Here is a 26375-nt window from a genome sequence, read left to right as displayed (position 1 = left end):
GTGTGAAGGAAGAAGTGGGATCATTTCCCTTTAGTTGGGGTAAGAAGAGAGACGGGTGCCCCTCAGCTCTGGGAAAATGATGTGATGACTCAGTTTGGGTGCGGAGAGGTAGAACATGTTTCGCTCAGCCTCTCAGCTTGAATGAAAAATGGAGACAGTCTTCCTCAGTTTGGGGCGAGATAAGCAGAATGCCCTTCAGGTTGAGGGGAAAAGGTGAGTGGATCCCTATTAGTTTATTTTATTATCATTTTTTATTTATGATAGGCACACCGTGAGGGCGAGAGGCAGAGACACAGGCAGAGGGAGAAGCAGGCTCCATGCACCAGGAGCCCGACGTGGGATTCGACCCCGGATCTCCACGACCGCGCCCTGGGCCAAAGGCAGGCGCCAAACCGCTGCGCCACCCAGGGATCCTTCTCTATCAGTTTAAAGGGAATCGATAGGCTGGGTTTTCTTATAGTTGAGGGAAGGAAGATAACGTTCCCTTCTATTTTCATGGAAAAGGGGAGGAGATATCCCGTAGTTTGACGCAGAGGGAGGCCGGGCGCTCTTCGGCTTGGGAGATAAAGTGGAATAGCTTCCTTATCAGCCTCGAATGACCTGGGCCCAGTCTGGGCCTTGGAGTTTCTGGGGACGTTGAGGACAGCCTTGTCCTTTCAGGGAGCGCTCAGTGCGCGTGCGCCGCGCTGGTCTGGGCGGGGGCCCGAAGGGGGTCCTAGGCTCGGGAGGGCGGCGGCGCACTGCCCCCTGCCGTCGGCACGGGAGAGCGTCGGGGCCCGCGCCTTCAGTGCCAGCCGCCGGCTCCCGGCCGCGGGTCTGTCCTAGCCGAAGACAAGATGCGCGCCTCGGGCTCGGCCCCCGGCCCCCACAGGCCCCCTCCCCTCCCGGGGCGGGCTACTGCCTCCGGCGGGTGGGACGCGGCCGCGCCTCCGGAGGGCTGCGGCGGCTCCCAGCTCTGAAACCCGGGTAGGGGAGCTTTGGGGAAGGTTTGGGGGAGCGGACTCGAAGGAATTGGTTTCGGGACTTGGAGAGCTGCCCTGGAGGGTTTCCAGAGCTCAGACTGGTTTAGAGGGGGGGGAGCAGGGGTCCAGAGTCCGGACGCCCGGGGCACGGTCTCGGAGTCCGGACCTGGCTTGGGGGTTTCGGAGCCGGGATTGGGGGGAGCGGGCCCCACGTGCTTGTGACGCGGGGGCGGCCGGTAGGCGCGGCGGCGACGCGGGGCCGGCGGCCGTGCGGTGCCGGGAGGGCGACTAGGCAGGCGGCAGGATGCTGCGCGCCGCGCTACCGCTGCTCGGGCTGCCCCTGGCGGGGGCGGCCGCCACCGAAGAGCCCACCCGGGAGCCGGGGTCGCCCGGCGAGCCTCCCCCTGGGCTGGCGCTCTTCCGCTGGCAGTGGCACGAGGTGGAGGCGCCCTACCTGGTAGCCCTGTGGATCCTGGTGGCCAGCCTGGCCAAAATCGGTGAGTGCGTGTGTGCCAGCGCCAGGCCGGCGGCCGGCAGCGGACCCGCCCCCAACCCCTAGTCTCCAGATCTGGGCCGGCTTCTTGCACAGGGCCGGGACCCAGGTTCCGATTCCACAAATCCGGGCTCTCGCAGAGTTCCTGCGCCCTCTCTCCCTTCCCCCCTTCCGCGGGGGAGGCCTGAGGATTGGCCTTCTCTGAGGGCTGCCCCAGCTCTTTCTAGCCTCATCCCTAGACTCCTTTGCCCTCTTGCTCCCCTCTTCCCTTTGCTGTAAGCCCTTAAGCCCTTCGGTCTGGCCTCTTCACCAATCTCCAGGCTCCTAGAAACCTCTGTCAGCGACAGGGATGTGTGGGGAATTGTAGGGATAGTGTTCTCCAGCAAAGCCAGGCATCCTGGACCTGAGGAAGCAGTTTTCCCAGGAGATCACATACAAGTGTCCACTCTCTTGGGATACTAGACCACCACTTTTCCTCTAGCCCCCCTCTGCTCTCCTAGAGGTACACCATTCTTTAGGTGTGCTTAACAGGACCCCCACCATAATCCAGGTCTACATTTCTTTACATTTCAGGGTTAAGAAACATCTTCCATTTATTAGGGCCTCCCTTACTATGTGCTGCCTACACTAGGTGCTTTCATACATCTGACCTCCTTCAGTCTGCACAACATTGAAGGTTGTGTTTCACATTCCTTATCTTGAATAGAGCTGCTTTTCCCTGCCTCTGCCCCTTCCTCCCCACTTCTGAGCAGCCAGTGGTCCCTCCTCCCACCAGAGACCCTCCTCCCTCTCCCTGTTGTTCAGGCTCTGCTGTGGGGGTGACTAATTATAGCTGAGCGTTGCTACTCACTCCCCAGCTATGCTGGCACAGCCTGTACTCCAGTCTCACCAATACAGTCTTTATGTAGGAATCACACAGCTTAGAATTTGCCCCTCTACTCCCCCAGGGACTTTGCTGGGGTGGAGAGGGGGGTGCTGCTGGGCAGAACAGAACTTTCCACTCTGTTCTGACAGCCCATTAATAATGGAAAATGGGCCTGAATGCTTTTACGGAGTCTAGTTCTGCCTAAGGACAGGCTTTGGTGGTGGGTTTTGGATTGCAGTGCTAGGGTTGATGCATGCTCTGGAAGTGAGGATGCAATGGAGTCCCTGAAGGAGAGGAGAGGGGAACCAAAGATAGGGATGAGTGTGGGCAAATCTATAACTGAATTTACCTTAGGGCCTGCCAGCAATGAGAGTAAGGGATAGGAGCCCAGATTTGGGGACCAAGAATTGGGTTTGCTGAGGAGTCTTAGTGGTTGCAGGAAAGTTATCTATGTAGGGTTTATATAGCAACAGCTGTAGTTTCCCCCATAAATTATAGTGTGTTGCCTAGCTTGGATATCATCTCCTCTGGAGGTAGAAGAGAGCCTCTTCATTAGCCACACACACACACACACACACACACACATCCTCACAGAGAATGGAAGAGATCAGTAGGATGCTCAGGGATACCTTCCCTCAGCTTTATTGCTAGCAGGTTCTTTTTCCCTTTTATTCCATAAATATTTATGTAGATCCCACTGTGTGCCAGGAACTGCTCTAAGCCCTTTGGGGACAGCTTCCAAAGGGCACTATGTTGGCATGGGGGTCTCACATAGGCTAACATGGAGGCCACTTCCACTACCTGCCACTCCAGGTATGGGGAGAGGTGTTTACTCAGGATTTTAGGGCCCGGGGGAAAGCCAAAAGAGTTTATTTTAGTGGGCAAAGAAGAGTTGCGATAACACCAGAAACCCATTTCATACTTCCTCTTCTTTTCCTGGAGACAGGTCTGCATTATTTCCCCCCATCATTTTTTTAATGATTTTTAAATTTTTAAGTAATTTCTATATACAACTTGAACTCACAACCCTGAGATCAAGAGTTGCATGCTCCACTGACTGAGCCAGCCAGGCATCCCTTCCCCAGAATCATTTTTAATTAACATTTGTTGAGAACCTACTATATATCTGATATTCTGCTAGACACATTCACACTATATCATTTTATCCTCCTCCTGTGTGAAAGGTATTTTTCCCATATTACAGGAGAAGAAATTGAAGTTCAGGTAAATTAAATAAATTGTCTGAGATCACACAATTAGAAACTGATGGAGCCAGAAGAACTGGAGATCTTCTTACTGCTAAACCCAATGTTTTTTAAACTATTGTGTTATTAATTGAGCCTATATAATGAAAAGCATATTGGGCTAGGAGGTCCCCAGTGCTGCTAGGAGGTATAATATACATTTTGGTCTAGTTAGGGAGGCAGGACACAATATATTAGGTAAGAGTGCTTACAATAAATCCCTGGGTTAAGTGCTATTGAGTAGATTGTTTTACTTAAACTCACAACAATTCTATGTTATGAGATCATTACTGTTTTTATTCCTAATTTGCTGATGAGAAAACTGAAAGTCAGATGAAGTTATATACTCTGAGGTCACAGAACTAGTAAATAGAGGAGCCAGTGTTCAAACCCAGGCAGCCTGACTCTAGAGGCCATGATTTTTTTTTTTTTGAGGCCCTGATTTTTATAGCTATAAAAATATACTAACATTTGCTGGGGCTCAAATCATAGCTATGAATAAAGGAGATCAGAGAAAGGAGAGGTGAGGGGTGAGGATGAGAGTAGAGATGAGCGGGCATTTCCAGAAATGGAAAGAGCAAGCAAGCCTAGGTTACCATGAGGGAAGCACCAAGAGACAGACAACTTTAGCTGTAGTAGAAGGTTTGTAGCCATGCAGGTTGGAGATTCTAGCAGTCTGCTTCTCTTTTCTCCTTCCTTGGTCCCAGAGTCAGGGGTTCCTGACATTGGATAACGTTCTAAGACAGGGAGGTTATAGGCATGTGTGTGTGTGTGTGTGTGTGTGTGTGTGACCATTAAGCTGATACATCCTGCCCTCTTCTTGCATTGTAGTGTTTCACTTGTCTCGGAAGGTGACATCGCTGGTCCCTGAGAGCTGCCTGCTGATTTTGCTGGGACTGGTGCTTGGAGGCATTGTCTTGGCTGTGGCTAAGAAAGCTGAGTACCAGCTGGAGCCAGGCACATTCTTCCTCTTCCTACTGCCTCCTATTGTGCTGGACTCAGGCTATTTCATGCCTAGCCGACTGTTCTTTGACAATTTGGGTGCCATCCTCACCTATGCCGTGGTGGGCACACTCTGGAATGCCTTCACAACAGGTGCTGCCCTCTGGGGTCTGCAGCAGGCTGGATTTGTGGGTAAGTGACCCTAGGACCTGAGCTGGCAGATGGAGGCTTTGCCAGATTCATCACCTAACTCTCTTCTCCAGCTCTGGAGATCCCATATTGGCAAGAGCCATGCCCTGAGAGCTCTGTCTTGGGTCCCTCCCACCCGGAGTTCAAGGCAACACTCCAGATGGGCCTTCAGCCTTCACTTAGGTCTCTGCCAGTTGGGTCTGGGTTTCTGCAGCATGACAGCTGAGCAGAGGCCTGGCTCCCAGCTGTGTGTGGGCTGCCGAGGCTGGAAAGTCTGCATTACTACTCTGTTGCCTCCTGCCCTCTGTTACCACACTGCCACTTGCCAGCCTTGCTCCCCTGAGGCACACAATTCACTGTTCTGTGAGGATCAATCATCCTGGCTCTCCCCAGGCCACATCAGGGTAGTTTACTATTACTACTATAATTTTAAAATTAATATTTATTTTTTAACTTTTTAAAAAGATTTTATTTTTAAGCAATCTCTATACTCAACATGGGGTTTGAACCCACAACCCCAAGATCAAGAGTTGCATACTTCATTCACTGAGCCAACCAGACGCCCCCTTAAGTTTTTTTTTTTAAAGATTCATTCATTTATTTGAGATAGATTGCTCATGTGTGCATGCATGAGCTGTGTGTGGCGGGGGGCGGATGGGAGAGGGAGAAGAGAATCAAGCACACTCCTAGCTGAGCGCGGAGCCCTAGGTGGGTCTGGGTCTCAAGACCCTGAGATCAGGATCTGAGATAAAACCAAGAGTCAGACGCCCAACCAACTGCTACCCAGGGCCCCCTAAATTTTTTTTTCCCCTACATTTTTAAAAAAGTAATCTCTACACCCAACGTGGAGCTTGAATTCATGACCTCAAGGTCAAGAGTTACATGCTCTTTTGATTGAGCCAGCCAGCAGTCCCTGTTATTATTATTGATAAATCCATATTACAAATCCACAGAATGCAATACATTACACTAGTGGGTGTTCTCTCTTTACTTATCTCATGGACTCTTTTTAACAATTCTGTTGGTGTATTATTTATCCTACTTAATAGATGAGGAAATAGAGACCCTTAAAATTGTTTGATAAAAGGTTCAAGGTTAGTAGGAGAGGTCTGTTTTACTGGGGCTCTTTGCCCTCAGGCTGCCTTTTCCACTCCCTTCTTCCTCATTACCTGTACCCAAATCCATTCAACTCTGAATGTTGATAATTCAGACTTCCTCCAAGGTTCTAGGGGAGGTTTTCAATTTCTACTTGTGGACTCCAACCTGGTTTTCCAAATGGGTGAGTGAACACTTTGGGGCAGAAAGGGAAGGGAGGACATCAGACAATAATAATAATAACAACAATAATAAGTAATATCTATTAGGTGCTTACTATGTATGAGGTTCTGGCTCAATAAAGAACTTTTTGAAGTAAATACTGTTGTTATTCCCAATATATACATGAGGAAACTGAGGGCCACAGAAATTCTGTTATGTTTAAGTTCTCCGCATGGTGGGTGCTTTTCCTACCATACGTAGCCCTCATAGATTGATGGCCCCTCCCTCTCCTGCTGAGAATTGTGTCACATCCCTGAGGCTGAGAACCACAGGCATGGAAGAAAGCACTCTCTTGTTCTTCTCCCTAATAAAGCCAGTCAGCAGCCAGTTTCCACCTACTGGTGGTTCTTATTACTGTAGTTGCAATTTTTATTCTCAGCACCACCTTAACTTTTCAGGTTACTTAGAGCTTTCTTAGCCATCTCCTGGGTTGATTTTGCAGCAATCTCGTGAGGTAGGCAGATGAGGAGACATGGCTTCAGAGAAGTCATGTGACGGTGACAGCGCCAACATCACAGAGCTGGTAAGTGGCAAAGCCAGGGCTTAGGCTCAAGTCTCCTGACCTGTGGGCTGATGCTCTCTTCACCATCCCAAGTCCTCTCTGGGCATCCTTGTTTCCACAGTGAGGGGGAGCCAGGGCTTGTCACAGGGAATGCTGTGGGAGACTGGATACCTCACCAACTGCTCTCCCTCATCTATCCCTCAAAAGCCCCTCGAGTACAGGCCAGCTTCCTGGATTTTCTGCTATTTGGGAGCCTCATCTCAGCGGTGGACCCCGTGGCTGTGCTGGCTGTCTTTGAGGAGGTGCACGTCAACGACACTCTCTTTATCATCGTCTTTGGCGAGTCCCTGCTCAATGATGCTGTCACCGTGGTGAGAGTGCACAGTTGGCTGCCATTCCCTGACCCCCACTGCCATGCTCTGACTAGTTGGGGACCTTCCCTGGGTTTCCTGGGGAAGAAATACAGCCTCAGCTTTCACCCTCTCCTGGCAGTCCCAGTTGGGCCTTCCCTCTCCTTGCTCCTGACTCTATTCTTCTCACTCAGGTGCTGTACAAGGTCTGCAACTCATTTGTGGAGATGGGCTCTGCCAACGTACAGGCTGCTGACTACCTGAAAGGAGTCGGTCAGTATTTCCCCCTCATGGCTGGGTTGCTGAATCCCTGCCCCCAACTGCATCAGGACAGAGAAGGCTGTTGGGTTGCCTCATTCCCTTCCCTCCTCTGTGGAGAAATAGGGCCCTGAAAACCTGAGAAGGAAGAGCTTTCCTGGGATCCTGGCTTTGGGATCCTGACCCCTGGGGAGTACAGTGGGCATTGTCCTCCACTCCCTGCCAGACTACAGTCTTGTCTGCCCGGGTAGAGTCCAGGCCAGGGGTCATGCTGACAACCCACTCCTCCCCCAGCCTCCCTGTTTGTGGTCAGTCTGGGCGGGGCAGCCGTGGGCTTAGTCTTTGCCTTCCTCCTGGCCCTGACCACACGCTTCACCAAGCGGGTCCGCATCATCGAGCCACTGCTGGTCTTCCTCCTCGCCTATGCAGCCTACCTCACTGCTGAAATGGCCTCGCTCTCTGCTATTCTTGCGTGAGTCCTGGGAGCCTTGCATGTAGGCAGCTGGGAGGGGGCATTGGAGATGGTTGCCCCTTACATGGACAGAAGCAAGACCCTGAGGAGGCAGTAGGTTTTCTCTGAGCCCCTGTGGTAGTGGGAATCTCAGACTCCCCTGGGGAGACAATAAACCTTAGGTAATGCTTTAAGATCTGTCTTTGGAACTGCCCTGGGCACCCCAGAACCCAATCTTCTACCTGAAGTGCTTTCTGAGGTATAGGCTGAGCTAGAAGTAGACCTCAAGGCCTGGTCACTGGCTGTCATGGCCACAGCACTCTAAAAGGTGCTTCAGAGAGAATGCTAGTCAAAGCATGTTTCTCCCAACTTCTCCTCCAGGAGGCACTGAATGGGAACCTGGAGATTTAGATCCCTATCCCAAGACTGCCCACCACTAGCTATCCTAGGACAGTCTCCATGCCTCCCTAGGCTTCAGCTCTGATGAAGTTTGCAATAACTTCTGATATCCTGTGATGGGCAACACCTCCTGTGGCATGCTCAAACCTTAGAGGCTGCAATCCCTCCTTACTTGCCCTGTCTGTCCATTCCTCTCCCAGGGTGACTATGTGTGGCCTGGGCTGTAAGAAGTATGTGGAAGCCAACATCTCCCATAAGTCACGCACGGCTGTCAAATACACAATGAAGACTCTAGCCAGCTGCGCTGAGACCGTCATCTTCATGCTGCTTGGCATCTCAGCTGTGGACTCTTCTAAGTGGGCCTGGGATTCTGGGCTGGTGCTAGGCACCCTCTTCTTCATCCTGTTCTTCCGAGCCCTCGGTATTGCTGGCACCCTCTGCTTTCCCATTCTCCTTCCTGCCCTGCCCCAGCTCATCCCCCAGTCTGAGTCCATATCCTTATCAATTCCTAAGCCCCCCCCACCCCATTGCTCACCCCTCCCAACCCCTGTCAGACCTTAGCCCAGATACTTGGTGCCATCCATTCCTGGGTCCTCCACTCCCAATGCCCTGCTCCCACTGGCCTCCCTCCTGCTGTAGGCGTAGTCCTGCAGACGTGGGTGCTGAATCAGTTCCGGCTGGTCCCTCTGGACAAGATTGACCAGGTGGTGATGTCTTATGGGGGCCTGCGGGGGGCTGTGGCCTTCGCTCTCGTCATCCTACTGGACAGGACCAAGGTCCCTGCCAAGGACTACTTTGTGGCCACCACTATTGTGGTGGTCTTCTTCACAGTCATTGTGCAGGTGGGAGAGCCCATGAGGCTGGGTAGGGAGAGGGCTGGCAGGCCCTGGGGGAGGCATGGAGCCTTTGGGACAGGGGCTCTTCTCTTTGGGGGATAGGGACTTGAATTCCCAGACCCTGAGTGTAGTGAGGTGGAGGTACAGAAGCTGAGGCCTAATTATGGGGAAAGAAAGGCACCAGGGAACTAGATAGGGCAGGGCTCACCTGCTGCCTGTCCATAGGGCTTAACCATCAAGCCACTGGTCAAGTGGCTGAAGGTGAAGAGGAGTGAGCATCACAAACCCACCCTGAACCAGGAGCTGCATGAGCACGTGGGTACCAGAACCCCATCCCTCTACCTATACCTCTTTTCCTTCTATTTTGAGCAGAGTCCTGATCCAGTCCCCCTACCCACCCCCTTCTAGACTTTTGACCACATTCTGGCTGCAGTGGAGGACGTTGTGGGGCACCATGGCTATCACTACTGGAGGGACAGGTGAGGGAGCTCCCCCAAGGCTCCTTCAGCAGCAGCAGCCCCGCCAGCCAGGGCAGCATTGGGAATGTGCCACACTTCTGAGAAGGGACACAGCCAGAGTTGGGCTTGGTGACCTCTGCCAGGAGCCCTTCAGTGGCATCCTAGTACTCTCAGGATAAGACAAGTCTTCCCAGTGAGGCCTGCCTGGCCCTGTGTGGTCTTGCACCTGCCAGACTCCAGCCTCATCATGCTCTGCTCTGCCTTTGACTATCTTCCTGCTGATTACATGGATCTTGGTTTAGAATTTCAGAACCCATCGTGCTTCCCCCACCCTGCTACCCCGACCTTTGCCCATATTCTGTATATTAGAACATTCCCTCGCTTCCTTCTCAGGTATTTAACCTCTGTTTATCCTTCAGATTTCACCATAGACATCAAATCTCTAAGGAGGCCTTCACTGGCCTCCCTGACAAATCCCTATATACTCTATGATTATCCTTTGTAGTTCTTGTTACGGTTGCAATTTTAGTTATTTGCAATTACTTCAATTTAATGTCAGGCTTGCCCGTAATGCTGTAAGTTCAGGCTTGCCCGTAATGCTATAAGTTTCATAAGGGCAGGTACTAACTTTGAGATTATCCCTGGCTGAGGCCCATACCAAGAGAGTCAGGCCAGTGCTGGCAGTGTCCCTGCCCCATCTGAGGAAGGGCCGGCCAGCTGGGTTTTGGAGATGGCACTCAGGGCTGGGCCTGATATCCTCTGTAGGTGGGAGCAGTTTGACAAGAAGTACCTGAGTCAGCTGCTGATGCGGCGCTCAGCCTACCGCATCCGGGACCAGATCTGGGATGTGTACTATAGACTCAACATCCGGGATGCCATCAGCTTCGTGGACCAGGTGGGCCAGCAGCGAGTGGTGGGTGGGCAGGTAGCCAGCAGGAAGGGGTAACAAGCAGGCAGGACCTGAGCAGGGAGTTGGGAATTCCCAGCCGACTCCATGGTCTGGTAAAATGTCAGCTGCAGGAACCAGCCTGACCTGATGCTGAATTCAGAGTCTGGCAGGCAATTGAGAAAGCTGAGAAAGAGCTGGACTCTAGAGCCAGCAGGTGCAGTTCAATTCTTAACACTTACAGGCTTGTGACCTTGGGTAAGTCCCTATCCTCTCTGAGCCTCAGTTTCCTCAATTGTAAGAAATTAAGAATACCTATGTTACAGAGTTTTGTGGATTCAATGTGTAAAGTGCATAGCACGGTACCTGGAATATATAAAGAGCAGAATAAGTGTTAATTATGTTGCTTTTATTACCCTTTGACTGTCTGGGCCACCCTCCATCTGATAGTCGTCTGACCTCTGTCTTGGCCCCTGCAGGGAGGCCATATCTTGTCCTCCACAGGGCTCACTCTGCCCTCTATGCCCAGCCGCAATTCTGTGGCAGAGACCTCTGTCACCAACCTGCTGTAAGTCCTTGAGCCCCCTTCCAGTTCCTCAAGCCCTGTCTATTGGGTTTTCTTTCTGCATCCCTTTTGGGAAAAACCTGTGGGCATCTTTGCTTTTTTGACCTCCCCCTGGCCAGTGCTTCCTGGCCCTTCCGTAGCACACATGTTGCCTGCCTCCTGCAGGAGAGAGAGTGGCAGTGGAGCGTGTCTGGATCTGCAGGTGATTGACACAGTGCGCAGTGGCCGGGACCGTGAGGATGCTGTGATGCACCATCTGCTCTGTGGAGGCCTCTACAAGCCACGCCGCAGGGTGAGAGCAGGCAAGGTTTAAAAGTTTCAAGGGGGTGGAGTGGGGCCTGGGTTGGGGGTGATGAGTTAGAGGAGGGTGGTCTGGGGAGGCCATAAACAGGCTCAAGAGGCAGCTGGTGCCAGCTAGTGGAGAGCTATAAATGCCAGTTGAAGAGTGTGGGCCCCATCTTGTAATAACTTTTAGCTTTTTTTTTTTTTTGAGAAAGGGGTGGCCTGATACAAGCACTGTTTAAAGATGTCTTCTTCTGGTAGCAGATCACAGACCAAATTGGAGGGTTGAGGTGAGAGATGGGGAGAGCCAGTTGGGAGGCTGGAGCGAAACAACATATCAGAGCTGGGTGGTGGTAAGGGTGAGGAGCACATAGGACTGAGGGATTGTCCTGAAGGGGAGAGGAGGGGACAGACTACAGAAGGGGTCTTGATGGGGTCAGAGACAGAAGCAGGAGTACTGAGGAAGCCTGTGGGACCAGTTTAGCATGGGGAAGGCAGACATCTCTTTTAGGTAACGTTAGTCCAGTGCAGGTCAGGAAGCTTTGGGGCCAGAAGGCCCAGCCCATCCAGGAGGGAATCTGCCTCAATTCCACAAGGGGGCAGCAAGCCATTACATTGAACCTCTTTGAAATGGGAAGGCAACTGTTTTAACAGTCAAGGTTGTTTCTATTGTTGAGACAGAATTGGCTTTCTTTAATTTGGGGGCTTTGGTCCTGATTTGACTCTAGGCAGCTCTGCAGAATAAACTTCAAAGGTTTCAAGACAGTTCCCTTTCACATAGGCCTTCTTTCCCTCAAGCCAGCATCTCCTCTCCCTGATGTGTCTTCTCTGGTCATAAGAAACAAGGCCCAGAATGCTGCTCTAGTTGTAGTTGGCCAGGTCATGGCATAGGGCTCTCTTACCTTTCTAGTTCTAGAATTTTCCATTCTCTTCCCGCTGCTCAGAATCCCCATAGCATTGCTTTACTACTCTGAGGCTCCATATTGTTCTTGTAGTCAGCCACATCCCCATGTCTTCCTCAGTTAATGGCTGTTAAACTCTGTCTCATTCAACCTGTTGGGTTTTTATTTCTTTTCTTTTCTTTTTTTTTTTTTTTACTTCTTTCTTAAGGCAAATTTTACTCATTCACAAAATTAGACAGAATAAAATAACTCTCATGTATTCATCACTCAGGTCCTCTAAAATTATCAATGCATGGTTAATCTTGTTGCATTCTGTACCCCCACCTTACCCCATCTACATCTTATGATCTTTTTTTTATTAAAGATTTTATTTATTTATTCATGAGAGACACAGAGGGAGAGGCAGAGACATAGGCAGAGAGAGAAGCAGGCTTCATGCAGGGAGCCCCATGCAGGACTTGATCCTGGGACTCCAGGATCATGCCCTGGGCTAAGGGCAGGCGCTCAACCACTGAGCCACCCAAGTGTCCCCACACCTTATTATCTTAAAGCAAACTCTGGACGTATCATATTGCCTCTAAATATTTCAATATGTATCTCTATGTGGCAGGCACTCTCTGTATGTATACATGTATATGAATATTATATATATATATATAAAGTCATAGTACTATTATCACTTTCAACAAATAATAATTCCTTCTCATATGAAATATCCAGTCAGCATTCATAAACATTTTTTTTCCAGATGGTTTGTTTAAATCAGGATCCAAATAAAGTCTACACTTTGCATTTGGTAAATATGTCTCTTTATTAAAGAAGAAATCTCTAATAGTTCCTTCTCCTTTTATCCCACTTGCTATTTATTTATTTATATTTATTTTATTTATTTTTTAAGATTTTATTCATTTATTCATGAGAGACACCACAGAGAGAAGCAGAGAAGTAGGCAGAGGCAGAATTAGACTCCCTGTGAGGAGCCTGATGCAGGACTCAATCCTGGGACCCCAGGATCATGACCTGAGCCAAAGGCAGACGCTCAACCACTAAGCCACACAGTTCCCCCCCACTTGCTATTTATATATTGAAGAAATTGGATACTTTGCCTCAGAGAATTTCCCAATTTATGGATTTGGCTGATTGTAACACCAGTGGTAGTGTTCCTCCATCCCCTGTATTTCCTGATAGTTAAATCTAGATGACTGGTCAGATTCAGGAACATTCAGTAGGTATGCTATGTATTTCTTATTGTATCACATCAGGACATATGTGATGATTGGTTTACCTATGGATGTGTGTGTCTCAGATTGGTCAATGGGTACAGTTCTTGGGTAGTCAATTAAAAAACACTGGAGTAAGATTATCAACAACAAGATGTCATCTTACTTGATTTAGTCCATCATTCCATTATTTGGATCCCATGTCTGGCACCAAATATCTGTTTAGATTCATATCCTGTGAAAATTTGCGAAGCCTGCTAACTTTGTATTCATCCAAATCAACATAAAATGTTGAACAGGATAGAGCTGAGGACAGAGCCATGTGGCATGCTTGGCTCCAGACTGACATGGATCAAAAACATTTTTGGATATGGTTACTCAACTAGTTCTGAATCCACTTAGTTATACCATAACATAATCCATAATTCCTCATATTCTTCACAGAAATGTCATCAGAGAGAGAGACAGAAGTGTTTAGTATGCAGTTACAAATATGAGATCATAGTTTATGAGATAAGGGCTAGAAATAAAGATTTATAAGCGATCTTTATTGTCAAAGGTTTTCTCACCTAGTGACATCAGAATCCCCTGGGAGAGCTTGCTAGAATACATATTCCTGGCTTCACCTCCTCGAGGTTCTGATTTCATAGTATAGAATGGGACGAAGAATCTGTGGGCTTAGTAAATTGTCCAGGTGATTCAAATGCAGCTGGTCTGATGGCTGCATGGTCTAGCATTAGGCTAGCTGAAGCTAGGGGAAGGGATAGTTCACTGCAGAGAACATTTGGAGGGAGAGAGGAGGGCCAAGGACAACACTGAGGAATCCACATGGGAAAAAAGGAGGGGAGAAGAGCAGTAGCAGATAGTGTCTCGGAGGCCTGGGGCAGAAGAACAGTTGGATGCTGCACAGGGGTCAGGCCAGCGCCTAACCAGAGGCCATGCCATGACACTGGTAACCAGGCAGAAGGCAGCACCATGGATTCATGGGTCCTGGAGTTGTATTTCTGGCATTAAAGAAAGTAATGGGTATGAGAGGAAGTGTCAGAATCAAAGTATAAGAATTTGGCAGCAAAAGGGAAGCAATAGCTTCAGTGCTTCAGTGGAAAGGCTTTCTTCAGGGGAATATGGGCAGGAGCATGCTTAAAAGTAGGGGATGGGCATGGTGAGGGGAAGGAGGAAGGTGCTGGGGTGGGGGTGGGAATGGGAGGCAGCCAGGAGCTGATGGAGGCAGGGAGGAGTGGGCTGAGCAAAGCAGAGGTCAGGGTTCAAGGAGAGCGGTATGAGGGAGCTGGATTCCTGCACCCCCAGGAGAGAGGGGTCCCTCTGGATGGTTAGGTAGAGGAGAGCAGATGAGAGACTTGAAGGGAGCTCTTAGAACTGGTTCAGGGCAGCAGAAAATAGGAGGCATAGGAAAGCATTGTATTTGGCAGGGGTGGGAGTGGTTTGAGCCCAGATAAAATGATTGGGACCAACTGGCAGTACTTTTATTTGGCAGTCTAGGTAGGTATGTAGTGGGTGGGCTTGGTCTTTGTGAGGAAAGAGTAGGAAGGAACAGATGACGGACCCCCATCCTGAATTGGGTGCAAATGGCTGTTGGGACTGAGAAGGTCCAGGGTGTCAGGAGGTAGTTCTGGAAGTCCAAAGTTTTTACAGAAATGGCTGGCTAGAGAGTTCCTTATGGAGGGAGAATCCTGTGTAGCTAGGGGTGTGTGTGGTGGGGGCAGGCACAGGGACCAGGCTCCTAAGTGGAAGTACAAAGAAGGAAATGTCGCCCTCAGTCTCGTGGTAGCCCCAAGGGACAAGATACAGAGTCTCTTGCCTCTTGCTACTTCAAGTCAGGACTGGGAAGGGCAATAGAGTTTAGGGACAGGCAGATTTGGGGGAATGGGCTCAGTGATAAAAATAAGTTTTTCTCCCAGCAAATTGAGACTACAGAGTGTCTGGCTGGGTTCCTGTTGTATTTTTTTGTTTTGTTTTTTAATGGCTAGTTCTGGAAAAACTGGGCTGGCAGGGCCTATGGTGCCCATGGTGCTGTGGCCTGGGTACCTGTGGGAGGCCAAGGCTCCCAGCCTCATGGCAGGGCGGGGCTGTCATTGCCAGTACAAAGCCAGCTGCAGCCGCCACTTCATCTCAGAGGATGCTCAGGAACGGCAGGACAAGGAAGTCTTCCAGCAGAACATGAAGCGGCGGCTAGAGTCCTTTAAGTCCACCAAGCACAACATCTGCTTCACCAAGAGCAAGCCACGACCTCGCAAGACCGGTCGCAAGAAGGCACGTGCTTTCTCTGGGACTTCCGTTTGGGGCTGGAGGCTGATGGCCCATAGTTTTGAACTCCCAAGTATTGAAATCCAGCCCAGGGGGACCCCAGTTGGAAAATTCTTGAGGCCTTGGTGTGTGCAATAGTTTGTGTTCCCTTTTGCATCTTCCTGGAGTCTCAGAAAGGTAAAATGAGGCCTTTTGGGGAAGATCTGTCTCTTACCATGGTTGGTCAGTTGCTGGGAGGCAGCACGACCTCCTACCAGAAATGAATCCAGCAACAGAAAGACATGTTCCTGGGAGCAGGGGCAGGGGGAGCTCCATGAGTCCCTAATTCAGTCCAGGCTAAGGCATGGAGAGCCCTTGCTGGGGCACAGGTTATTTGCCAAGGGTGCCAATGACTGATGGAACCACTGGGATTGATGCAGATTCCCTACCCACTGCATCAGAAAGATCCTATCAGACAACAGTGTTGGGGTTTTGAGCCAGAAACAGAGGCTTAGGGTCTGTTTTCTTGGCCCTCAGAAGGATGGCTTGGCTAATACGGAGGCCACAAATGGGAAACCTCCTCGAGACCTGGGCTTTCAGGACACAGGCAAGCAAGGGGTAGGGGTGGGGCTGAGGAAGGAATGGGAGGATGGGGGCCCATCAACCAAAAGCTGGAGGATCTCCTCTGTGCTGCATTCAGTGTCATAGGCTGAGGCTCCTCCCCTCAAGGACCTGATAGGCTTACTTGATTTCAGAGCTGGACATGTTCAAAGCAGTTCTCAGAGACTTTGTGACAGGTATCTGGTAGCTAGCTACAGGTTATAGCCCCTAGGACTTGGCGAAGGTGTCATGGAGAAGGGGGGAGCTTAAAAGATGGGTGGCCCCTGGGGCCCAGTGTCTTGCCTGCAAAACCAGGAATTTGGATGAGCTGAGCATTGATGGGCCTTCCACCTCTCCAGATGCTCATGTTTTCATTTGATGATGGGCTCCGGGGCTGAGAGAACAGGATGGAGGAGCTGGAAAGTAGAAATACCCTGTTGGCTCTGAGGACTCTGCTTTCCCTGGTGGCGTCCTAGAGCTCTGCAGCCCCATTTCCCTCCTCTCCAGCCCTAACTCCCTAGGCCAGTGCTGAAATAGAGGAAGGTGGGGGGCTTTGGCAGCCATGGGGTCCTGCATGGGTGGACAGGGAGCTGGCCTGGGGTTATGTGGTACCAAGAGGCAGCCACTGGGCTGGCCATCCCCACTCAGTTCTTGTCCCTGTCCAGCTGCTGTGATCTTAACTGTGGAGTCTGAGGAGGAGGAGGAGAGTGACAGTTCAGAGACAGAGAAGGAGGACGACGAGGGGATCATATTTGTGGCTCGGGCCACCAATGAGGTTCTCCAAGAGGGCAAGGTCTCAGGTAATGGTGTCCTCCTAGCCTCCCTCCCCCCAGGGCAGGCTGGAGCTGTGCAGCTGCTGTCTTCCCTCTTTACTCATGGCCTTTCCTCTAGACAACTCCCTTTTCCTACTCATTTATTTACCAACCAGCATTTAGTGAACATCTCCTTTATAATCAGACAGCTGACATGACTGATCTGATTCAATCCTCATAACAACCAAGATGGGGAACTGAGCTTCTAGAGCCAAAGGGACTTGGGACTTGTACAGCATCCCACAGGAGAACCAGAATTTGAACCTGACCCATCTGACTCTAAAGCCTACAGCTTTTTCACTGCTTCACTGCCTCCTTTTACAGTCTGGTGAGGTATATGAGGTGACAAGCAAATCTAACACCAGGCTCTCTTACAACCCATGCTCTCTGCACACCTGCCCTCAAGTAGAGCCCCTAGTGAGGGTGGCAGCCTGGCCTACAGGAGGAGTCTAAATTCATCAAAACAGCATTATTGTGGATAAAAGACAATATATACGTGTTTCCATATGTGGAAACCTAACTTATATCACTGCTAGTTGGCTCCAGCATCATCGGATGTCATTCTAAAATGTTTTATTATAGAAAATTGCAAAATATACAATAGACAGAATAATAAAGTAAATTTCCATCTACCCATTACGCAGCTTCACTAATTACTTAGTCCTAACCAATCTTATTTCATCTATCTCTTCACTTATGCCCCTCTCTTCACTGGGTTCTTTTGAAGCAATCTCAAATAAGATGTCACCTTATCAATAAATACTTAAGTGCATATCTTTAAAAGATAAGGATTCTTCTTAAAAATATATAACCATAATATCATTATCATAAATATCCAGTGTTCAAATTTCCCTGATTATCTTATTTTTTTTTTTTTTGCAGTAGGTTTGTTCAAATAAAAATCCATACAAGGCCCACACACGACTTTTGGTTGATAAGTCTCTTTTAACTTACAGCAGTGGTTCTCAAGGGGGTGGTAATGGAGTGATTTTGCCTGCAGGGGCATTCGGCAATATTTGGAGCCATTTTTGGTTGCCACAACTGGAGAGGTGCACTTGCATGTAGTGGGTTGAGGCCAGGAATGCTGCTAAATAACACATGGGACAGCCTGAGAACAAAGTATCTGTTCCATCTTGTCAGTGGTGTCAAGTTTGAGAAACCCTGCTTTACAGGTCCCCCCCCCTCCTTTTTCTTCTTCTAGTGTATTTATTGAAATAATCTGGTTATTTGTCCCACAGTCTTTCCTTGTGCGGATTTTGCTGATTGCATCCCCAAAGCATTATTTTTTCACTGTGCCTTATATTTCCTTTAAACCAGTAATTAGATCTACATCAGATTTCAGTTTAGATGTTTTGGTAAGAATACTTCACAGGCAGTGATGGTGTACTTTGTGTCATGTCACATCAGGAAACACATCCCATCTGGTGTCTCTCTTCTGTGAGGTGACTGTTGATCGCTGGGTTCACATGGTAGCCTGACCCATGCATTGTGAAGTTCGCCATCAGCTGTTCACCAGTCTTAGCAGCCGCTGATGGTCATTGCCAGGCCCAGCACTGCATCCGGGGCTGCACAGCAGTCATACCCTCCATCTCTTTTGTTGTCTGCATTACCAGCAATTCTTCTATTAAAAAAGCTCTCATCAGTGACTTCATTACTTTGAGGTATAGTTCGTACAGGAAAGAATAGATAAATACTTGATTTTTTTCCTTTCACTTAACAGTTTTCAGACCAATGAAGGATCCTCCAAAGGTGAAGACTGAATTTCGTTGTTTTAGTTTGGTGGTGGTGGTTGTTAAAATATAATATTACGAGTCTTTCAAGAGAGGTGGTTTTACTTCCAATCACACCATCAATACATTTCATAATGTAATCGATTGCTCAGGACCTTTATCAACGAGCAGGCACATATTGAGCACCTTATTACGGGCAAAGCATTGTGTTGACTTTGGAGAGCAGGGGTGGGAGGTGGCCAGGGAGCTTCTCTTTCCCAAGTTTCCTCTTTCAGAACCTCAGACTTCCTGTCATGCAGTGGCCCAGCCTTCCATCCTGGCTGCCAGCAGTGCTGGGACTCTCGGCTCAGGTCCCCTTTGTGGCACAGCATTTCGCCTGCTAAGGGGTTTGCATGAGCTCACACTCCTGGGCTCTGTCCCACTAAAGGGCTGTGGTGAGTGCTCACCCAGAGCATCGAGCACCGAAGCCTTTGGCGTGGAGCCTCGAGATCTCTCTCACCTTTGCTGCTCTCTCTCTTCTGGGACAGGGCCTGGCAGAATGTGATCTCTAAAGCCAGTGCTACAAGCTGGTGAGGACTGATCACAGGTTTTTTTCCTGCCTGGCTCCTGATTTCTCTTGCTTTCTCTTCATTTGTTTAGTCAGTATTTTCAGTATTTGCTGAATAACTACTATGTGCCCAGCCCTGTGCCAGGTGCTGGGAGTCAGTGGAGAGCTTTCCCTCATCAACTAATCACACAAATGGATGTAATAGAGAATGGATGTAATATAGAATGAATGTAATGTGGAATGAATTATTTGCGAAAATGCGGTTATACTTGAGAAGGATTCCACTGTGTTACTAATGAGTGCATATGTACTCTCTGTCCCCAGGGAGCCTTGAGGTGTGCCCAAGCCCACGAATCATCCCCCCCTCCCCAACCTGTGCAGAGAAGGAGCTACCCTGGAAGAGTGGGCAGGGAGATCTGGCAGTCTACGTGTCCTCGGAAACCACCAAGATTGTGCCCGTGGACATGCAGGCAGGCTGGAACCAGAGCATCTCGTCCCTGGAGAGCCTGGCATCCCCGCCCTGTACCCAGGCCCCAACTATGACCCGCCTGCCTCCTTGCCCACTGGCTGCTGAAGAGCCCCAGCCCTTCCATCTGCCTTACGATCCACGCCCTAGCTTCGCCTTTCCCCCAAGCCTGGCCAAAGCTGGCCGCTCTCGCAGTGAGAGCAGCGCTGACATCCCCCAGCAGCAAGAGCTGCAGCCCCTCATGGGACATGAGGACCGCACCCATCTTAGCCCACGCACAGCCAACTCCCACTGGTGCATCCAGTTCAACAAAGGTGGCCGGCTGTAGCCCAAGGACTCAAGGAGGAGCAGGAGACTGGATCTCCCATGGGAAGTCTTCCCTGGGCAATGGGCAGAGGAACCCACTTAGCCTGACAAGGGGCCAGAGGAGCCTGAACTAGCAACTGGGCTTCCTTGGGGCAGAGTCAGAAGGGTATCCTGGACTGATCCTCACAGGAACCCTTTCATCACCTTCCTTGCTCCTAATCCTTGCCACCTTCCCTTTCAGTAAGTTCCTTACCCTGGCTCAAGACCCAGTCCAGAACTTCTTGGGGCTACGTCCAGCCCCTTGGGAAGCTGATGCCCTCTCCTCAATGGGTCCCTCTAGGGTCACTTTAGGCAGCTGTTCCTGCCCCCACAGCAAGGGCATCATTCCACAGCTGATGCTGACCTTTCCTGCCCTCCTTTACTGACCTTTCCACTCCCCAGCACCAGCTCAAGGACAGTGCCCTGGCACTGAGGCTTCTCGAGGGGCTGGTCCTCAGAGGGCTTGGGGTGGTGGGAGCTGGAGCAGGCCTCAGCCTTAGGCTTTGCTGCCTTATTGGGTCAGCTACCTATAGCCAATTTTGGGGTGAGGGGGATGGTGGGAACCTGTGTCCAATTCTTGCTTTATCTCCTTCCCTTTGTTGCCAGTTATCAGGGCCATAGTTCTTCCTTTTCCAGGTTCAAGGCCACAGGGCTGGGCCAGGCTTCAGATCAGGGCTGTTTCTTGACACGGGTCACTCTGAAGATCTGCTGCTATGTATCCAAGTCTGTATCTTTCAGATTCCTGGGTCTGGATTTCCTGAGGAGGGGAGATAGTGGCCTCTGGGCCACTACCACCTTGACATTCCCCAAATAGGAAAGGAGCCAGGTATTCCAGGGCCACCGTCCTGCTGCTCTGGGGGCTGACTGGGTGGCAGGTAAATTTCCTGGGGTTAGCACCTGCCCTGTGTCTTGTATCTTGAGCCTAAGACACATTAAACATCTCTTGGATGAATGGGTGTCCTGTGTCCATGTGTCTAGGGGTTCTAGGGGTGGGGGGATGACTGGGGTATCTGATAAGGGAAGTAAAAACCTGCAAGTGCTTGCTCTGGGGCTTCTAGGATAGAGAACAGAGGATATCTGGGAAGGACTGTTAGGCTCTCTGGCCCTCTTTCCCTCCTCCCTTCCCAGTATGGTTCCCTGAGCAGAGGGTCTGCAGTGGCAGTCCAGGGACCACTATATGGGCACAGGGTCACAGAACTGGGAGTCCACTCTAAAATGGGGGAGGCCAGGGGATCCCTGGGTGGCGCAGCGGTTTAGCGCCTGCCTTTGGCCCAGGGCACGATCCTGGAGACCCGGGATCGAATCCCACGTCAGGCTCCCAGTGCGTGGAGCCTGCTTCTCCCTCTGCCTGTGTCTCTGCCTCTCTCTCCCTCTCTCTGTGACTATCATAAATAAATAAAAATTTAAAAAAAAAATGGGGGAGGCCAGCAGGGAAAGAGACTCCAGACGATAGGTCCCAAGGTACCCAAAGATGCAACCAGCACATACTGGGACCAGATAAGCCTTCCTGGAAAACTGGAGGCAGGTGTAGGACAAATAAACAGAAGTTCTCTGCACATGGCAGGTGGGAGGGCAATCTCAAGGGAGCTGGTTACCCTATGAGTTTACACTATAAATCAGGTACTGTGGGGTCCAGAAATATCTAGGAACCAAAACCCTTAGTTAAAAGCAGTCCCAGATTCAAATTCAATTTCCCACTGTGTCTAAAGGACTTTTTTTTTTTAAGATTTTATTTATTTATTAATGAGAGACACAGAGAGAGGGGCAGAGACACAGGCAGAGGGAGAAGCAGGTTCCCTGCGGGGAGCCTGATGCAGGACTAGATCCCAGGACCCCAGGATCATGCCCTGATACAAAGGCAGATGCTCAACCACTGAGCCACCCAGGTGTCCCTGGCTGAAGGACTTTTAGGAAAATATCCATCTTTATTGAGATAAAACACATGTACCTCAGAACTCATCCATTTAAAATGTATAGTTCAGTGATTTTTAATATATTCACAGATGTGCAACACACATCACAATCTAAGTTTTTTTTTAATTTTTATCTATGATAGTCACAGAGAGAGAGAGAGAGAGGCAGAGACATAGGCAGAGGGAGAAGCAGGCTCCATGCACCAGGAGCCCGACGTGGGATTCGATCCTGGGTCTCCAGGATCACGCCCTGGGCCAAAGGCAGGCGCTAAACCGCTGTGCCACCCAGGGATCCCACAATCTAAGTTTAGAACATTTTCGTTATCCCCAGGGAACCCTGTGCCCATTGGCAATCACTCCTCATCCACTGCCTGCCCCACCCTAGGTAATCACTAACCTACTATCTCTATAGATGAAGAGGTCTCCACACTGAAGGTTCACATAGTCAACAAGCACCTTCTTGGGCAGCCCCAGTGGTGCAGCAGTTTAGCACCGCCTGCAGCCCAGGGCGTGATCCTGGAGACCCTGGATCGAGTCCCACGTCAGGCTCTCTGTATGATGCCTGCTTCTCCCTCTGCCTGTGTCTCTGCTTCTCTCTCTCTCTCTCTCTGTCTCTGTCTCTATGAATAAATAAATAAAATCTTTTAAAAAAATAAAAAATTAATAAAGGTAAAAAAAAAACAAGCACCTTCTCTGTGTTATGAGTGGGAAGATGGAAAGAAAAGAGGAGAGACTTGGGCTTTGCCCTCATATTGTTGAGAGTTAGCAGTGATAGGAGCTAATAGTTAACAGTCTGGCTGTTGCTTCCAGCTATGGCACTTAGGCACGTTACGTACTCTCTGTGAGCCTCAGTGTCCTCATCTCTGAGATGGAATAACAAGTATACTTATTTTAGAAGTTTGCTGTCAGGATGAAATGAAAAAATGAGAAGAATCTATTATACAGCATGGCCCACAGTAAGGAATCATACATGTTTGCCATTACAGGTCTTATTCTAAAGGCCAGGAGCCTGGAAGGTCAGGAGCTGTGGGGCTCTGAGGAGATCTGGGAAGCCTCTGTTAGGAGTTAGTGTATGTGAAAGTGTGTGTGTGAGTGTGTGTAGGGGTTCAGACAATACAGGCAAAGTTGGGTGGGTACATTCCAGGTAGAAAGAGCAGCATAAACAAAGGATGCCCAGAGCACATGTGGCAAAAAGCTAGGAGCAGTGGGTGATGTGCTCTGGAGAGACCAGCCAGGGACACAAAGGGGCGGGGGGGGGGGGGCGGGGGGGGGCGGGCAGAACAGTGCTGAGTTGCAGAGGTGGCAGAGAGCTGGCCTGGGAGAACTGTGATCTGGGGAGTGGTGTGGGCAGTGATGAGCTTTAGGGAGCTCCAACGCAGTTGGTGCCAGATGGAATGAATGACACCCCAGGTGGAGGATGGACTGGTAGAAAGGAAGCCTAGAGACAGGAGACTTGTTCTGCTCAAGCAGCAGAGGGATGAGAAGAGGCTGGAGAAGGCAGGCAGCCATTCTCAGACCTTAGGGTCACAATCAACGAGAGCTGTCAAACATGCAGATTCCTGGGGCACCTGGGTGGCTCAGTTGGTTAAGCATCTGACTCTTGGTTTCAGCTCAGGTTGTGATCTTGGGGTCATAAGACTGAGGACCACATTGAGCCTCCGTGCTCAGCAGGGAGTCTACCTGAGATTCTCTCTCTCTCTTGCCTTCTGCCCCTCCCTCTCCTCATTCCCTCTCTTTCTAAAAATAAATAAATCAGGGATCCCTGGGTGGCGCAGTGGTTTGGTGCCTGCCTTTGGCCCAGGGCGCGATCCTGGAGACCCGGGATCGAATCCCACGTCAGGCTCCCAGTGCATGGAGCCTGCTTCTCCCTCTGCCTATGTCTCTGCCTCTCTCTCTGTGTGTGACTATCATAAATAAATAAAAATAAATAAATCTTTTTAAAAAAATAAATCTTAAAAAAAAACCCATGCAGATTCCTGGGCCTATCCCAAGGTTCTGACTCAGCAAGGCAATGAAGACCCAGAGGTCTGTAATCTTAATCAGCTCCTTGTGAGGGAGATCACATAGACAACATTCTAGAATTTCTAGATTAGAAAGATGGTAGAAATCAAATCCATACAATCAGGCAACTAAAGGTATAGCAGGAAGAGGAGGAGTGCAGAGACGGGCTCCTGGGCTTGGTGCTGGGTAACTAAGGATAGTGGGACAGCCGGGAAGACAGGGTTAGTCAGAGATAGAGGGGGAGAAAGCAGGTGAGAACAGCTGGGGGAGAGGCAGGCACCTGGGATGCAGGACAGAGAGCAAGTCAGGAGCTTGTCTATGGCTCACCACCTAACTGGGCAAGATGGTGGACATGGCCTTCAGAATGACCTGAGCTGCATCCAGGTCTTGAAGGAGGAAGGAGATGGAGATGGGGACCAAGGGAGATGGGCATGGGTTTTCCAGGTAGAGGAGACGGTTTCAGACAAGATTTGTGATCTAGATGGGTTTTCCAGGCCAGCATGGAGTTTGGAATTTATTTAGGCCAAAAGTAAGAGAAGTCTGGAAAGTCTGGAGTATTGTCACCCTTGCTGTCTCGGGCAGTCCTGAAGAGAGTGTGCAAGGTTTGGGGTGGAGTAAGGGCAATGACTTTGGGTCTCATTATGAGGCCAACAGCCCCCATCTTATTTTTGACTGGTTCATGTTGGCAAGGAATGGGAGGCTGAAGGAAGGCTGGGGAAGGGGCAGGGGAGGGACGCTCAACCCCATTTTATGATCTCAGAGGAAAAGGTTGCGGTGAGTGGATTTTGCTGCCAGCAGAGCCACAGAGATGGGCCCCATGAGTCACTGCTCAGTCCTGCAAGCTCAGCCCGCAGAGCCTGCTGTGGTCAGCAGCCTGGGCTGGTTCCAGGCCCAGCCCCCAGTGTTCCCCGCTAGGCCTCTGTGTGTCCCCATTTCAATCTGCATCTTTGCCATCCCAGGGCTGTTCATCCTGCAGCTCTGCCTTTTCTGTTTTCCTTCAGACTGAGCCTCTGAATCTCTCTCTATTTGTGACTTGAGTTTACATCTGGCTCAAGGATGGGTAGCCTCAGGAGGACAGGGGGAATGTGACCACTTTCAGGGACCCCTAGCCATTTATTCTATGCTAGGCCCTACGTTAAGTGCTGGAAGCACAGAAGCAGACAATACACTCTGTTTTCATGAAGCTACAATACACGTTCTATGTGGAGTGAATAAACCAAGGCCTGACCGTGACCCCAATCTGTCTGTCTGCCTGTGCCCGGTAGTGCTGGGCTCAGCTATGGCCTGTGGCTTGAGGCCTCTTACTTACCTCTCATATTGGAGGGGGGGATGTGTGCCTGCCAGCAGGTCCCCCCAGATGTTAGGGCTCCTAGGAGGCCTGGCTAGCGGCTAGGCGTGGGCAGCTGGAGAGGGAGGGAGCAGGAGGCAATGACTCAATGGGGCGGCCCTGGGACAGCTGGGGAGGGATCCAAGGTTGGTCCTGATGCTTACTAAAGCTAGAGGAGGGTGGGACAGAGGTCCTGGCTGGGGGCTGGAGATGGAGCAGGACGATTCCAAGGCTCCTCTAGCAGCCATATCAGCTCAAGAAGAAAGCTCCTAGGTAGCTGGTCTGATGGTCTGGACTTTGGGTGCTGATGTGGCAGCTGGGATGGGAGGGGGGTGGGTTGCTGTTGCTCCCACTGTGCCTGCTTCTGACGCCCAGGTCTGCTCCTCTCGCAAGCCTCCAGGCTCCAGAGGAGGCCTCTGTCTTAGAGCCAAGGAAGCCATTAGACCCACTGCCCCCTCCTCTTCCAGGAACCAAGGGCCAGAGCATGTTATGAGGCATAGTGCCTTCTGGCTACACAGTCTACCTTCTTACAATCTTGCCACAAATTCTGGGGAGTGTCAGGCAAGAAACACATGCCCCAAAGGTACCTCAGCCTTAGAGCTGGGAGGGATCTCACAGGTCAACTCTCCAGGTAACTTTTACCAGTTCAGGATCCCCTGACTGAGGGTGAAATGATGAGGAGGGCATGAACACAGCCTAAGGGCTGCCAGCGACTAGACATTGACACATGTGGTCCTCCCTAGTCTTTATGGCAACCCCACAAAAAAAAAAAAAAAAAAAAAGAATGACATTTTTCTTTTTCTTTTTTTATTTTTTATTTTTTGTTTTTACAGGTGAGTAAGGTGAGGCTTAAAGAGCACTGAGTTGCTGGAGCTCACCAAGCAGGTAAGTGGAGGAGCAGGCCTGGGTTGGTGTCTGGCTCCAGGACCCTGACCTCAGTCCCAGCCTCCTTGGCTAGACTTTGTAGGGAGGGGTATAGGTGAAAGTGGCCAGGAATGCACCGGAGTGGAGGGTCTGGGCCTGGAGGATTCTGGCCGGTCTGAGTCAGCTCCTACCCCAGAGGCTCCCTCCTTCCCTCCAGCCCAGACAGCAGCCCCCCACCTGGTCATTGGTGCCTGGCCCTGGAAGGAAGATTGAGGGCTGCAAGAGAGGGGCCCTTTCCCCCTACCCTCCATGAAGATACCCCTCGTGGTTCCTAGCAGCCCCAAGCAGCTGGTTTGGGCTTAGGGTTGCTCTTTCTCGGGGCCTCCTGGGCCCCTGCGGCCACAC

The 26375-nt window shown here is 50.3% G+C and overlaps 1 protein-coding gene across 10 annotated transcripts; it reads left to right on the top strand.

The window, feature by feature from the left end:
- The first annotated feature begins 1225 nt into the window (after positions 1-1225).
- On the top strand, positions 1226-26373 carry SLC9A5 (solute carrier family 9 member A5). Of its 10 annotated transcripts, none has more exons than XM_025426500.3 (16): positions 1227-1459; positions 4396-4698; positions 6722-6885; positions 7059-7137; positions 7417-7594; positions 8173-8393; positions 8612-8814; positions 9034-9123; positions 9217-9287; positions 10032-10161; positions 10632-10720; positions 10883-11009; positions 15222-15392; positions 15903-15972; positions 16631-16765; positions 25940-26373. In XM_025426500.3, the coding sequence occupies exons 1-16, from the start codon at positions 1267-1269 to the stop codon at positions 25945-25947; spliced, it is 2232 nt and encodes a 743-aa protein (XP_025282285.1). In that variant the 5' UTR covers positions 1227-1266; the 3' UTR covers positions 25948-26373. The 10 variants fall into 10 exon arrangements, with proteins under 10 accessions (XP_025282286.1, XP_025282285.1, XP_025282283.1 ...); XM_025426498.3 differs by lacking the exon at positions 25940-26373 and adding an exon at positions 19379-20817 and having other exon boundaries at positions 1228-1459; positions 15906-15972; XM_025426499.3 differs by lacking the exon at positions 25940-26373 and adding an exon at positions 19379-20817 and having other exon boundaries at positions 1229-1459; positions 7552-7594.
- The last annotated feature ends 2 nt before the right edge of the window (positions 26374-26375 follow it).

The sequence above is a fragment of the Canis lupus genome, chromosome 5, assembly GCF_003254725.2.
Source record: "Canis lupus dingo isolate Sandy chromosome 5, ASM325472v2, whole genome shotgun sequence".
Classification (NCBI taxonomy): domain Eukaryota; kingdom Metazoa; phylum Chordata; class Mammalia; order Carnivora; family Canidae; genus Canis; species Canis lupus.
This window is presented reverse-complemented; position numbering and strand designations above follow the sequence as displayed.